The sequence below is a fragment of the Protopterus annectens genome, chromosome 5.part1 (genome assembly GCF_019279795.1).
Source record: "Protopterus annectens isolate FY-2018-M chromosome 5.part1, PAN1.0, whole genome shotgun sequence".
In the NCBI taxonomy this organism is placed as follows: domain Eukaryota; kingdom Metazoa; phylum Chordata; order Ceratodontiformes; family Protopteridae; genus Protopterus; species Protopterus annectens.
Genome location: NC_056736.1, coordinates 393,108,321 through 393,124,487, shown reverse-complemented (window position 1 = coordinate 393,124,487; position 16,167 = coordinate 393,108,321). Strand labels below are relative to the sequence as shown.

Below are 16,167 nucleotides of genomic sequence, written 5' to 3'. Positions count from 1 at the left end.
ACTAACTACTATACTATCTATCAAAAAACTTTTAGAAAAAGATTTTTAATGAAAATCTGCTTATCTGGCTCGAGCTAAGTCAGAACCTTCGATCTGTTGCAGCGGCAAACTACATCTGGGGTAATTCACAGGTGCATCATAGGATAGAGACTTGGCCTTGAGCTATTTGAAGACCTCGAGCTTTGCAATTGGCTGTTATCGGAGCCGAGGGATCGGCTCCGAACCCATCAATAAAGAATGAACGGCGAGATAGAACAACTTCACATCTGCTATTACTCCACAGCTCTTCTTCTCATCAGCTGCATCATCAAACTGAACAGCGCGATGATGCATTTGCCAGAAGCAATGTTCCTTGCGTGCAGCAGCATGCAAAACCTATCTTTCTAATTGAAAAATAAAAGCTTTCTTTAAATTACTAATAATATTGCAACACACATCAGGACAGTCACTTACTGTACCTATTCTACCCAATTGCTTTCCATTTTTGAGCAGTTAATTCATCTTTGTATACTATCTTTAAAAGTAAAAACAAAAACATGTACATACAAGGCACATTTAAGTGAAAGAAATGAGTGTTATATGCACAACAGACAGGCAACTTCCAATGGCACCAAGAAGAACAGAAAGCATGATTTACAGTTCTCATACCCCTGGATATTTGGGTATTCCAAGTCTGCCTTCTCCTTTGCCCTACAGCATGCATCACCTTCTCATCCCCTTTAACCCTTTCTTCTTTGATCAAGTATTGCTATTACTGCTGTGTGCCCCTGGTAGAGTGCTGACATACGTAATCTCTTCAGCTCTCAAACTGGGAAAAACACACAGTGTTGTAATAAAGACAAAGAAATATAAAAAGAGCAGTCAGGAGTTTTTGTCATGGCTGTCTAAAGGCAAAAGTGCCCTAACTACTGAAACATGCTGCACATGGTAATATTAACATAGCTGAATGCAGAATGTTTTCAGCTGGTCATATGGGCAAACAAAATAAAGTGAAGACAGCAGGTATAAATTACTTTATTTCTCAAAAAATTCCTGTGGGAAGCATATAATTTAATCAAATACAATACCTCTACAATCATGGGAATTGGTAGCCACAACTCAACATCTGTAACTAACACTTCTGCTTGCTTGTTTCATATTTGTCCATTGGGGTCGTGACTTAGAATTACTGTTTAGTTAACTGATTTTCTCAGAGTCGCACATCAGGCAAAGGGAAACTGAGGGTATTAAACCCAGGACTACAGGATAAAGCTTGTTAGCAACTCTAACATTGATCTTCTTTGCTAAATGGACAGATATAATAAAAGGCAACACCTTTTTGAATAAATGAACATCTACAGAGGTTCAGCAGGCATAGTAAAGCTGACCTTTTTGTCACACTTGTATTACAAAGGCCATTCCAAGAATGCAGAACTGGTGCTACAGATGTGAATGTGGCAAGAAAACTATGGTATTAGTCAGGTAACACTGAGTGAGTCCCAAAACATGGAGATTAAATGGACAAAAAATAAAGTACCATATACTTTTTCTGAGAGGAGCACTTCCCAGACTATTTAAAGAAGAAGAGCAATGTCCAAGATCCACTCTTTTTCTGTATTTTCAATGATTTTTTTGAGTAAAAACATTTCAGTAGGGAGCCTATTTTTCATTGTAACAGTAAACTATTTGACTAAGGACTAAATGAAGAACAGCAGACACAAGGATGAGAGGAAATGTGGAAAACTAGAAGGCAATGTTGGTGAAAAAACTATGGAAAGCCATAAAAAAGTAGTGTAATGAGGTACTTGGCAGAAATCTGAAAGCAAAATGGATGACAAAGCATATGTAGCTGAAAAAGGGGTATGGAGAGTAATGAAGTATAAATAAAAAGTAATTAAATCATTCTTGCAAGATGGTTACACACTGATAAACAGGTTGAATCTTTCCACTGAGGAAAATGAAACTCAGAAAAAAAAAACAGTAAAAATATCAATTTAGGTAAATTTCAGTTACTAGCTAAGCAATTACAAGGCCTGGTTGCCAGTAAAGAAGAAATCTGGAGAAAGTAAGAAAATAATCAACCAGAAAAGGAGAAGAAAAGCACTCTGGGTAAAAAGAATCTTGCAGAAGTTCATTAAAATTAGTTCAAGTTTCAGCTCTGGCACAGGAGATCCCTTCCACTAATTTAGCGTAAAAACTAAACTCACTCACAGGTGTTTATGTGAAACACTGAAGGAATGTATAAATTCAAACAAAAGGATGTAAAATTCAAAATAATCTTAAACTAGCTATCCAAATGAGCTTATACAACTGTAAAAATCAGAGGCTGAAATGAAAAGGCTCAAAAAATAGTAGAGTCAGAAAACGAAGTACACAAAGAAACCGGAGACTTTCTGCTGTACCAGAGACACTGCAAGGAACAGATTTGCTTATTTGTACTTTCATAAAATTAATACAATGAGAATGTACATTTTGTATATGCTCCAAATACGGCCATAAGAAAGTAGCCAAAACCTATATTAGTAAAGATGCAATTTTACCAGCAGAAAGTACAGCTTTTGACAAAATGATGGCAGAAAGGGACATATTAAAAGTTGTGGACAGCAAACATATATATATATATTCTCCTATATCCTGAAATAATTGCAAGGCAATCAGAATACTCTGCAATTATTTCTCAATTTTCAATACATTTTAAGTACTTACTTTATATAATATGCTCAGTTTGCATAGATATTTTACTTATTTAACCTGTTTTACTCACCTGGCTAAGATTCTCTACTTTCTTTTTTGTATTATTTCAAACATTTTCTGACATCCTTCCTAGCACCTTTGCAATTCAGGTTAAACTCTTCAATACATAGCATATGCCCTTCTACATTGAAGTAATCTTGGAGATTCTGAAATGTCTTACTTCTTCCTGCTATGTCTACATCTTGTGTTATGGCAAAAACTTAATGGTATACCTCAACCTGGAAACATCAAAAAACTGGACAAAGGCCCATGAAAAATAAGTACAAATCTGTATGCTGATTAACATAAAACTTGCATATATAATTATGTTACCCCGCTCACTCCAATGGAATTGTGGGATATCAACTTTAAATGCAAACTGAAGAACAGACAACCAAAATATGGCCCCAGACACCCAGATCCTGCAGTAAATGGTAACCATTTTCTTTTAAATGTGTAGCAATGATGTTCACTGTGAAGGGAGAAGATGATGAGCCTTAAGATTTTGTTTTCTGTGACTTGCAGTATGTGGGTTTAATGATAAAAGTAGGGCATTTAATGGTAGTTAAGGCAATATTCTAATCTTAGCAAAAGAATATTATAGTTTGCTAGGTGGACCTCCAAAAGTCATTCTTCATGGCCTACTGGCTACTGATCAGTGGCATAGCTACAGTTTGTGCTGCCTGGGGCTGTCTTTGACTTTGTCACCCTTCCCCCCTCACAAAATCATGGTCAAATGGGGCCTCCCCATATACAGCCATCCCAATGTAGCCATTCCAGTGTCCCATTACTTGGCTATTTCACCCCATTTACTATAAACACTGTAATGTCCATACTGCTTTACTTCTACGATGATTTGGATTTCATTTAAAAGTTTTAATTTACATTTTACAGCACAAACACCAATAGACATCTGCTAAACAAAGCAATGCAGTTGCAGTCTCACAATGAAAGTAAGACTTGGCATTAAAACTCCTCTGCCCTTGAAACTCAGGTTCATTGAAACAGCACTGAAACCCACTTTCAAAGAAAATACATCTGGCCAGTGGCAGATACAGATTAACTTTGGGCTGTTTTCAAATCATAGGCCCCTTGCACACGAAACATACATGTGTTCTTTGATACACCTTCCTGACCGTATTTAATTATATTCATTGTATAATACATTATAGTTGTTAGAGGGTGTTTTAAATTTGTTTTTTTGAACATTTTTCCAGTAAACAATGAAACAAAATGCATGCACCAATAATCACAAAACTGCCCAATTCGGAACAATTCCATCGTAAGTCTACTCAAACTTCTACAATCCACCATAGTAAATATGCACAATCTCTGCAGAAGTAAAAGTCACCTAAATAATACCACATTAAAGAGATATGTAACTAATGAAGAGTTTATATTTATATTTCATTGTTTCATCTACAAATAATGTGCCAGTTGCCCTTGAGGAATAAATTTCCTATGTTACATTAAAAAAATGATAAGCTAGTAATAGGGAATGGATGGCAAACTGATAACAGGTTCATAGTTACTAGTTATCGCTGCCAAAGACGACAGTCTTGGGACTGCAGCATCCACCCCCTTTAAAAGTACAACACCGTACAGTATCAGCAATGCATCTACATAGTGTGGGAGTAAAACCCACAGCCTTCTGCATCAAAAGCAAGCATTTAACCCATTATGCTATTAACAATGCAAGGAGACTTAGCACCATAAGCAGCACTAAACTTATCTTTCCCTAAAGCTCTCAGCTCCTTGTAAAATCCACTTGACACTCAACTGTATCTATAAATTTTGCAGCACAAGAAATATAGAAAAAGCCAAAACTTATTGGGGGGAGGACAAAAGCCCAAAAACCAGGGAGAGATTTGAAACATTGCTTGTATAATCTTGGAAAGTTGCTAGAAATTAAAATGTTGTGTTACCACCACACATTTCACTGCCAAGACTTGAACACAGGACTCTGTGCACTACAGTCAGAGCAACATACCACTATGCCATATCAGCTGTTTCCTGAAGGATAGGAAGACTGAAACTTAAATGGCTATCATTTAGTGAATTCAGTTTTCACCATAGCTCTTAACCTCTTAGTACAAAACAGCTGGACAAAGCCAACAATGGGAGAATAGTGTCCCCACACATATTCAGTGAATTCAATTCTCACCATAGCTCTCAACCTCTTAGCATAAAAAACCTGGACAAAGCCAATCATGGGGGAATACAGCCCCAAAACATATTCAGTGAATTCAGTTCTCACCATAGCTCTCAACCTCTTAGCCCAAAATAACGTGGAGAAAGCCAATAATGGGGGAATACAGCCCCAAAATAAGGACACTTTTCAAATATTCATCTTATAAACTTAGAAAATTGCTAGAATAAAAGTTTTGTGTTACCATATATTTTCTGAAGAATATGAAGTCTGAAATTCAAATGCATGTCACTGAATCCAGAAAACCACAAAGATTCTATGAGGAACAGAACAGAACAAAAGAAAACTATGACGCAAAAGTTCATCATGTTAGTGATAGCTTGTAATACGGAGGTAATAATTCAGAAAGCTGGTATGAGTACAAACTACTTCTGGAAAGGAGCTCTGAAGTATGCAGAGACATTGGGCCTTTCAGAACTCATATGTATTGTATATGGCTTTGGTCATACAGAAGAACATGAAGGTTGACACCCAACATGTTAACAGCTGCTAGTTTATATAACGTGCACATTTTGTCCAATTAATACAATACTGCTGTGTCTTGCATCCCCATTGGGTACAAAGCCTGGATATCATAAAATACACACATACACACACACACACACACACACACACACACACACACACACACACACACACACACACACACACACGCACACACACACAGCAGCAGCTTGTACTTTATTTATTCTGTCCAGTAGCTAACGATTCCGTTCTCGCTTTTATTTCCCTTCCCTGTCCTTGTTCCAATTCCATTCCCTATGTTCCCTACCCTCACTCCAATTCTATTCCCTATGTCCTTGCATCGTGAAAATAATTCCATATTCCAAAGGGAAAGAAACTTAAGTATATCATATCCTCCAAATACCTATGTCCTCGCATCGCAAAAATAAAAGGATATCCTCGCATAGCTCCATGCTGTTCCCGGGTGCTGATGTCATTGAGCAAGCAAATGCTCGATTCCGACAGACTGGCAAGCACAGAAATGCTTGATTCTGACATGCTGGCAGCATGTAAATGGAAATCCTCGATTCTGACAGGCTGGCAAGCTATATGAAGCTGACATCATTGCGCACGGGATAACGTCAGCAAAAAATTTTGAAAAAGAGCCGGGAAAATCGGAAATTAAGGGGTGCCACTTGGGAATCATGGCACCCCATTATCTGAACCTCAAAAACAGGTAAAATCTGAGTAATTCAGTATGGTTGAGAGGTTTGCTTAATGGTAGCAATATAGTCATTACACTATAGGAGTGAAATCACATAATAGTCCAGACACATGTCAGTCACATGAAAAACTTGCTGTATTAAGTATGACTTACATCTACAGTCATCAAAAATATTTGTCTCTCAAGAACTGGGATTTCAAGGCTGACCTTAGAGACTCTTGGTGGACACTAACCGGAAGAAGCTGAGGAATTACCAGAAGAATCATTGGAAGTCCTATGGATTTACTTGCGGAATAACCAGTAACCTGTGTGTGAATGTATCTAGGGATCGCAAAGCATACATTACAGTAAGAACTGGATTGCAATATGTACAATAACATATTACAGTATTAAAAACACATAGTAGCATAGTCTAATGTGAATTATCTGTAAAGGACTGTTAAACAAAGGGTTGGAAGCCCAGATTGTCAAAGATGTTTGTCTCTCTCATAGTGGGATTTTGGTGACAAGAATGAAGACACTTTGTGGGCCCTAACCAGAAGTGTGGAAAATGCATGAATTATTAATGGAAATCTTGTGGATCAGCTCAAGGAATACCTGGAGTCTTATCATGGATTTATTTAGGGATTTCAAATCAGCTTGACCGCAAGTGCAAAACCAAGCCTATGAAATGTAAACAGTACTGTGTTTCAATAAGAGACATTAAAAGTGAACTAACAAACAAAGCACTTAACAATAAGTAACCAAAAGTATGTTATGCAAAACTGTTTTCTTTTAAACTGAAAATGAACTTTGCTTTGACTTTTTATTACTATAAATAAACTGCACTGGGAGAACTGGTTCTGGTGTATTAAATCTGCTACAGTATATACCCATACATTGTTCTTCCCATTTCAGCCATAACCTACCCTCTCTGTGAATCTCTTTAACAGTACTACACTTATCCACGCAACACAAAACAAATGAAGTTTCTCATAATCTAGAAGAAATTATCAACTTCTTTTCCTTTCTCCCATCCATTATTCTATTTTCTTTATCTCCCGAAAAGAAAAGATGTCCTTCACCATGCTAAGTAGTGCTTTTCTTCTAAAATTCTTAATGTTGTTTATATTTAAAGAGTCATTATACTGTACATTTTTCCATTTCTAACCCTTTGCCCTTACTGTACGTTTTCAATCTTTTTCATCCTTGCCATCACTATCCTTTCTGGTTCAAGACGCTTCTATCCCTACGTATACACAGGATGAAATTTAACTGCAGAAATTACCATTACTTTCAGCAAAAGTTCCATGTTTTCTTCAGCAACTACAGTTTGCTCTATTCACTCCTTGGAATGTTCATCAACATTATCTCCAGCATCTCTTAATTTCAAAATTCATCTCTGCTGTTTCATTTACATGAGTTTTATATACTTATATATATGTATTACCTAATTCAATTTTTTTTCTCCAGAGGCAGTCCATTGCTATCAGTGACAACTATGTCTTTTTTGCAATTCATTTACTATTTTATTCATATTCTCCACACTGCCCCCCACCATCTCACTCTTGCTTCCACTTTCAGTCAGCAGAATGCCCTAGTGCACACCCCTCACCCAGTTAAGAGTACAAGACTTTCCCCAGTGTCTCAGCCAACTTCCCCCTATAGGTATAAATGACATATATCAGCTGTTCCCTGAAAACTGTTCAAAGGCCTTGTGAAACCAACCATTTTTTTTCTTCTCGGCAAATTATCTGACTTTTGTCAAATAATGGGTTTACAAATGTAAATGTTGTACGATGCATCTGATCTTTGTAAATCCGCCAACTAAACTACTTACTTTTAAAAAACGTATATTCATTGTAAGTTTTAAAGATATGTTGAATGCTATGACCATAGGGCTTGATCAACTTGAATCTCTCAGCAATATAACTTATTCATTCATTGTTGCTAATAATAGCACTGTAAGACCTAATATTTTTTTTAACAGCAAGATAAATGTGAAGAGTGACATAATATCCAGACAAATACATCATTTCAAAAAGGTAGAAGCAGCTCAGGAGTTGCAATAATCCTTTATATCTTGAACATTTTGTGAGGGAAAGGGAGGACTTTCAGACTTTTGCTCTCTGCTACAAATGGATATTTTGATGATGGCTAACTCTGCTGCTAATATCTTCAGGTAACCCTTCCAAGATAATGAGAGAGACATAAAATATAAAGAAAATTCAGGAAGGACAGTTAATTTTCATCCTGTTAATTATTCAGTTAGATGTATTTAATCTGAAAAAGCACTCCCTTGGTATGACCAAACTTGATTTTGCAGCATCAGCAAATGTTATTCAGTCATATGCCTTGAAGGCTAAATTCACAGGCATCCTTCCTTTTTCTTCTTTGTGCTCAAAGCATGGCTGTAAAAGTTAAGGCTTTAAATGAATGGTTACAATCCTGGGCTGAAAAGCTGGAACCTCAGTTCCTAAATGATACTCTTCCATTTCATAACAGCTTGGTTAAAAAGGTGCAAAACAATCACATTAATCCATATCAAGCCAGAATAAAGTTTCATGTTATAAGCATTTACCCCCTGGGATCACTGATTTTTGACACAGCAAGAACAAGACAGCAACTTAGTAGAAGGGTCACTTTGTTTTGAAACAGGCAACCATAGTCTATACAGCAATACCCAGTGTATAAGAAAAATAATAAACTAGAGACAATTATTTTATTATAGATAGGTGGCATCTGCAGTCATATATATATATATATATATATATATATATATATATATATATATATATATATATAGTGGAAAGATACTGAATAGTTAGTCCACTCTCCAAAACACTGACATTTACCCAGGACCAACAATGAACTCCTACTGCATACGAGGGTGTAAACAGTCTGATGACTAAATCACTGACTTTTTGCGGAGTTGTTTGTTCTGGGCAATTTCAACTGGTGATGGTATAACTGTCTAACATATTTCATGGCATATTACAGATGCCTTTATTACATTACATAAAAACGCTAATTTTCTTGATGAATTAACTTGAGGCTTATTGAATGGAGATTTAGTTCTCCTGGTTGACATCAATCCATACAACACAAACTGGCTTACTAACTAGGCTACTGGTAACTCTGATCCTAAGCTCCCGACGAAGAGTACAAAACATTTTTGATCAATTAATTTTAAATCCTACTAGGAAAGCTAATTGTTTACATTTATGTTTGGTCAATATTCCCTTGAGTAGTAGTTTGTCTGTACAGTACCAGCCACAAATCAAGAAATCTGATCAGATCTCCTTAAAGTTAATTGTGCTAAAATAACATGGTACAAACGGGAATATAACTGAAAAATAATCTTCTTCCATAAAGCAGACTATGATGTAAATGGCAATAAGAGTCAAGGGTATTTCAGACATCAGCTTGCCTTAATAAGAGCCCGAATATACAATGGGAATATTTGTTACCATTCTCTTAATACAATTATCTCTGAAGCAATCATCAGTAAAGGGCTGGGTATATTAAATCAGATTACTTAGGATGACAGCTGAGATTAACAAAGCATAAATTCAAAATAATTATACTGTTTACAAAAAATTAACATTGTTCCAAATCCCCATCAAATAACTACAGGAAGTCATTCTTTCATTCAATATCCTAAACCTGCTTTACAGCATTCATGTTTAAGGGGTAGATGTTCATCCCTGGGTCTCACTACATACAAAGCAGAGGAATTAGTTCTGAAAAGGATGCCAGACCATTGCAGGATGCACACAGTCACAACATGCATGGCTATGTACAATTTGTAAAATCAACAATTCATCCACGGTGCATGCTGAAGCACCTGTCAGGATTCCACCTAGAGGCAGGGAGGAGGTGCTCCACATGCAAACTAAAAAACTTACTGAAAACTCTGTCAGAGAATACACAACCAAGTACAATGAGCACTTTGTCAAAGGGCATACAGATTTCTTCAGATAAAACCAGAATAATTTAAAATTTGCGCTTAAATAGCTTCCTTGTCACATGACATTCATCTAAGCAAAGCAAGTGTATAGTTAAAGTAACAGTTGTCAAGACAATAATATGTATTCAAAACAGTAGTTGTACAGAAGTATCCATTAATGAGATACACGTTGCATACCACAGAACTGATACTGTTTTATATGATATGCTCACGCAGGGTGAAATCCCACTAGATGAATTCAAATTTCTGTCTGTTAAGGAACGTAGAATTCCAGCGATAATTGGTATGCCCAAAATCCATACAAATGTTGATTGTCCACCTTTTCAACCTACTGGTGATGTGAACACGTCAAAAACGAGTTTCATAACACAATACACTGAAAAAATGTTGAATCAAAATGTTTTTATCTATCATGTTTGCAAAAAGCCTCTTGGGAGTTGTTGAAGAGAGTAAGCCAATTAAGTAATGTTTCAGAAATTACTTTTATTACTATTGATGTTCAAGATTTACTCAGCTATAACATGCAAACGATTGGCCTTCAACAGTTTTCAGAATATTTAGATAAACATTTTAAAATGTCCCAGAGTAAAAATAATGTACTCAGTGCTTTGATGGACATTGTATTACATAATAATAGCATCTTTTTTGAAGGTCACTATTTTCATCAAAATAAAGGTATTGAGATGGGAGCAGGTTGTGGGTCTTTGTATGCAATTATACTCATGGCCTCATGGGAGGAGAAGTTAACAGCCATTACAGAGATTCTAGGAGCATGTACACATGGTTTCTGGATGATATCTTTATAGCTTGGCTAGACAAAGTGGATTAAATTGATGATTTTATAACATACATAAACAATCCTATAGTTTTTTTAATTCACTCATAATGTAGACCAGGATTCTATTGCATATTTAGATGTCCAGCTAAGGAAAAAAATATTTCTGGGAGCTTAAAACTTGTTTCCTAAATCGATTGGAAGCCCACATAGTCTAATACGTTTTTACATTACACCAGCTGCCATCCACAACATCAAAAGCAGACAGTTGTTAAAAGCCAGTTTGCGAGGGCAGCAAGAATGGTGTCTAGCCATAGTGAGTTTCTCAAAGAAATTGATTTACTTTCCACCATGTTCTTAAACAAGGGGTACCCTAAAGCATTACTTAGATCATTGTGTGCAGAAGTCAAAACAAAAAGAGCTCAAGGTATTTACGTACCCCTTTTACAGGACGAGACTACTAACCTAGGTACTATAGAAAACTAATTTAATGAAATTAATGTTAGAGAACACTATTCTAGTGCATTAGACAATTGTATGTATCAGCAACAAGCTAGCTGTGCACATGTGTTTGTTACCACATATTCAGTTGACAGACCAGCAGTTAGCAATATTATCAGAAAAAAATAACAGCTGATTTCTAATATAATTTTATGTAAATGTTTAGGTGAAGCACATAACATAGTCTATAAAAAAGGTACTCGTTTCAAAAACATATATGACTTTATGGGGCATTCTAAAGATAAAACAACTATGGGGCAAATGACTAAGTGTGGAGCATGCTCACAATGCCCTTTCTTTGTATGTGCAGTAGCCTTTCTATCAATAATACATCCATTTCAATACCTGGAAAATGTAATTGTCAGATAAAGGGGATTATTTATGGTACAGTATATGTCACCAGTGCAATAGTTTCTATAATGGAAAATCGGACTGTAAGCTTAGGGATGAAATCTATTAATATAACTATGAAATTAGAAAGGCTAAATCTATAAATGTACTCTACAAGCATATTCAACAATTTCCAGACCATCATTTTTGTTTGCTATCATTGAGAAAGTAGAGGTCAGCCCCAGAGGTAGGCCTTGGACATTATTAATTGAAGTGAGAGAGCTTTGGTGGCAGATATTTTTGAATGCTTCAGTCCACCCAGGGCTTAATGACATTACATCTATACAGTGCTTACTCAAGAGGTCCCTTTTCAGTGGATGCTTAGGGAGAAAAACTCCACATATAATTAACAAATAAGATCACTATTAGTACAAACTTTACATTACAATTAAGACAGACCGTGAAATAATACATCATTATAAGAGTCAAATGTCTAAGAATTCAACTACATAAGAATAAGCAAAAATATAAACAAGATTCCATATGACATATTTACAATCTTAGGTCCTAAGCCCATTAATACAACTTAAGGATTATGAGTAGTCAGTTAGGAAGAGTAGTGAGCAGAGTAATGTAGTGGTGGATCTAGCCTGAAGTTGTATAGTAACACAGCCAGTTGTTACTGAGCTGAGTTTGTAGTGATCTCTTGAACTGTGGTAAGGAAGGGATTGTAGGTATATGACTAGGTAGAGCATTCCAGATTTTAGACATGTAATTAGAGAAGTGTGATTCCCCTATTGTATTATTAGCTTTAGTTGCTTTGAGAAGGAATGTGTTACTGGAGCGGAGAGCCCTGTTATTAGAGTGGGAAAGAAGTAGGTTTTGTAGTGCTCTGTTCTTTTCTGGTTGATACAAAATTTTATGAGCCAGAGAAAGTTGATTGTAGTGTAAGAGTTGTGGGAGTTCCAGCCAGTTGAGCTGCCTTAAGGCTGTGCAGTGGAGAGTCTGAGGTGAATCTAGCCATTTTGTTATAGCAGGAGTCAAGTTTAGAGAAGTCTGCTTTACTGAGCTTGGTAAGAATAGGGGAATCATAGAGGAGGGTAGAGATCAGGTGAGTGCACAAAATGGTTGGCTTTGTTTGTTTGATAAGATAATGTCTATTTCTATAGAGGGTACCTAGTTTTTTATGTACTTTCTTGATAGTCTGGGAGATATGAATATCATATCTCAAATTATCAAGCTCTACTCCAAGAAGTTTGTTGTGTTCTACGAAAGAGATAATAGTTTTGTTACTGGACATGATGTCAAAGGTGATGGTTAACGAGGTGGATCTAGAAGGTTTAAAGAGTAGAAGTTTAGTTTTAGTAGGGTTAAGAATAAGTTGCATTTTGGAAAGCCATGCTTCAACTGAAAGGAATGATTCTTGTGTTAGTGTGTGGAATTCATGAAATGAAGGAGATGCACAGATTAGTGTAGAATCATCTGACACATGCACTGGGAGTAGAATTGTAGAGATTGTTAGTATACAGGGTGAAAAGTAGTGGGCCTAGTATGGAACCTTGGGGACAGGTAGAAGGGGTGAGAGTTCTTGCTGCCACAATACTGCTTGCTGATGCCTGGCTAGATAGCTTTGGAACCAGGCTATGGAGGATTTACTAAGTCATAGATCAGACAGTGCTTTGATAAGTATATCATGTCTGACCATGTCAAAGGCCTTTGATAGGTCGAGAAAGGTAGCAGACACAAATTTACCATTGAATCACCAATAAATAACAGAAGTCACAATGACTCAGATGCAATGGATCGTGTTCATCTCCAGAGTTCCTTTTTATTTAGCTTGTGATACTAACGCAGATAAGCGGTAATGTCACTTACGTCTGATTCATTATGATTTCTATTATTTATTGTGGCAGCTTATTTCATATTACTTCCATAACTCAGGACTCCATTTGAATTCCTATCGGTATTGTTGTGCAGACCAGCTCTAATAGCTTCTCCTCTCTTCACAGAAGCTACACTCAAAATGAATAGTCCTGTCCCAGTCAGTGTACCGCAGACCACTGTCCTCGGCATTAAGAACTGACTGCACTTTAGGGTGTTTTTTTTTGTCTTGAGGTGCTTTCCTTTTCCACAGTTTTTAAATAGAATAAGTTTGGAATTGGAGACCTGCAGAGGTCTATTCTCTGCCCACTTTGTTAGGGAATTTGTATGTCAGCTATCCCTCTTACATACTTCGTCATATTAACCACATGCATATGAGGGGGTAACTGTGGCTCTATGGTCATAACTAATGATCCTTTCCATGTTCATTTGTATGGTATCACTCAACTTACTTCATTCTGACTTTAAATTTAACAGTTTAGAAAACAGTATACTCTGGTTCTCACAGCCACAGCAGGATAACTATACTGGCAAAAGTGTTAAAATGAAAAGGGAGAAATAGAAAGATTGCAGTATCCACATATTGGTAAATCTAAATTCTGACATTCACAGTGGTAACGTAATCAAAGTTACAGGTATAAGTAACCAAATTATTTGGAGTTCTAGGAACAACAGAAGGAATGTTCTTCTATCCATCTGTATTGCAACAGTGAAAAATATTACAGAAAATGGATTCTCTTCAATATTTCCTTTAAAACTATTCATATTAGGTTGAAGCAAGGCCAAAGTTGTTTTCTTTTTTTACCTAGAAAATTCCTGAAGGGAGATATTATAGCTACATTATGCACTTCCAAATTGTTACATTCTGAATCTCTTTATGACTGTCAGTTTAAATTTCTTCTGTAATATCCTTCCAGGGCAGAGAATAAAATCGATCAGCTGTGACCTTTGCTCTATTCTGGTTAATAAATTAAAATAAAATAACATAAAATAAACAGTGCTATATTAAGTTTTATATAGGCTATACAGGTATTTGCTTTGTTTAGCTGTCAAGGCATTGAAAGATCCAGTTTTGTTTGAGATACTGACTCTATAGTGAGTCCACAGTGCATGGCAAGGATGCTGGTTGACTTATACCATGTCTAGGTATCTCTACATGAATATCTAGATCTGGGTTATTATGATGGTAAAATTAAGTTCACACCACGTGAAGAGATAACAAACGTATCATGGACCATGGTCTGTAAGCAGCTAGGAAACTACAAAAAGAATCATTATCTGCAGTCTGCTTTTTTGCAGTCTGGAAAATTGTAGTATACCATATGTCATCGGCTTTCTGCCAGAGCTGAAATTTAAACTAAACCTTCTAGTGCACAGTTTCCGGTTTTGGACAGGGTTTAGTACAGCCATAATGTGCAGAGGTATCTCTGCATAAGCACTACCTCTTGCGAAATGATACTTGTATAAGTGAGCAAGTCAACACAAAATGTATTTCCATAACTTGAGAAAATAGGTTTGTTGCTACAGAAAAAAAAAACTGGCAAAGAACATCTAAATGAAACAGCAGACGAGGACAAGCAAAGAAGAAAAAGAGATAAAGGAAAATAAAAGTTTGCACAAACTAAGTGTATACCTGAGATGAGGGAACTGAGGTCAGGCTGTAAAGTTTTGAACTGGACTGTGTAATATTCTCGTTGTTCTTCTGTTATCCTCCAGGGGTCAGTGGAGTATTCAGACTCATCACTCACGGATTCTCTTTCTGCTGGCTGTGGCTGCAAAATAGGAAAATAAAAAACTAGCTGAGCTGGTATTACAATCAGGAAGTACTACATTTTTTTCCCCAAAATTTCTTTATTGCAGTTTTTTAGGTTACAACATATAAGACATTATACAATAAGATACACACAACATACAACAAAACATAACATTCTATATACAATATATACAAAGAAGTCACTTCAAAAATCAAGTTTTTGTACAATTCTGCAGTGATAAGAAGAATAAAACAGTATCATTAGTTGTTTATTACATATACTAGGGAAAGTCAAACTAAAACCTCTTTATATAGGGTATGTGTTTTTTTAATCAACTTATCTACGCAAATATTTATAAAATGACAATGTTAAAAAGGCTCTAAGTATATTCTTATTGATTGTCTTACATATACTGCATATTTCACTTTTAGATTTAATATTTTTACCTCTTGAGAATGAAATCTAATAAGTATTCCCAATACTCTTGGTAATATTTACGTTTCTTAGTAACATATAGTAGCTTATGGGAGGCAAAATATTTGATTGCTACATTTCTAAAACTTTCCCATGTGAGTGGGGTTGCAATAGTCCAATTCTTTGTAATATAGAATTTGACCAGAGAACATATGGTGGTGAGGACATGCTGTACATGAACTTTATTACATTCCCACATAACATGTAAAATGTCTGCTGGTTGTTTCTTGTAGTGAGGACATTGGAGTATTTGTTATTAAATTTACTAATTTTTTGAGGGGTAAAGTATAGGTTAGGTTAGTTCCTAGGTTAGTACTAGACTAACTGCCCTTCCGAGCCATTTTAAGCCTAACCAATTATCCCTTATGAGACTCAAACCCTGCACCTTGTGTTTGTAAGGCAAACATCTTAACC

At 36.0% G+C, this 16,167-nt stretch overlaps 1 protein-coding gene across 3 annotated transcripts in view; it reads right to left on the bottom strand.

The window, feature by feature from the left end:
- Positions 1-16,167, bottom strand: part of REPS2 (RALBP1 associated Eps domain containing 2) — a 2,057,440-nt gene that overhangs the window by 994,724 nt on the left and 1,046,549 nt on the right. For all 3 annotated transcript variants that reach the window (XM_044073054.1, XM_044073053.1, XM_044073052.1), the window contains exon 6: positions 15,159-15,297. In XM_044073054.1, the coding sequence (XP_043928989.1) occupies positions 15,159-15,297 (139 nt within the window). The remainder of the gene's footprint in view (positions 1-15,158; positions 15,298-16,167) is intronic.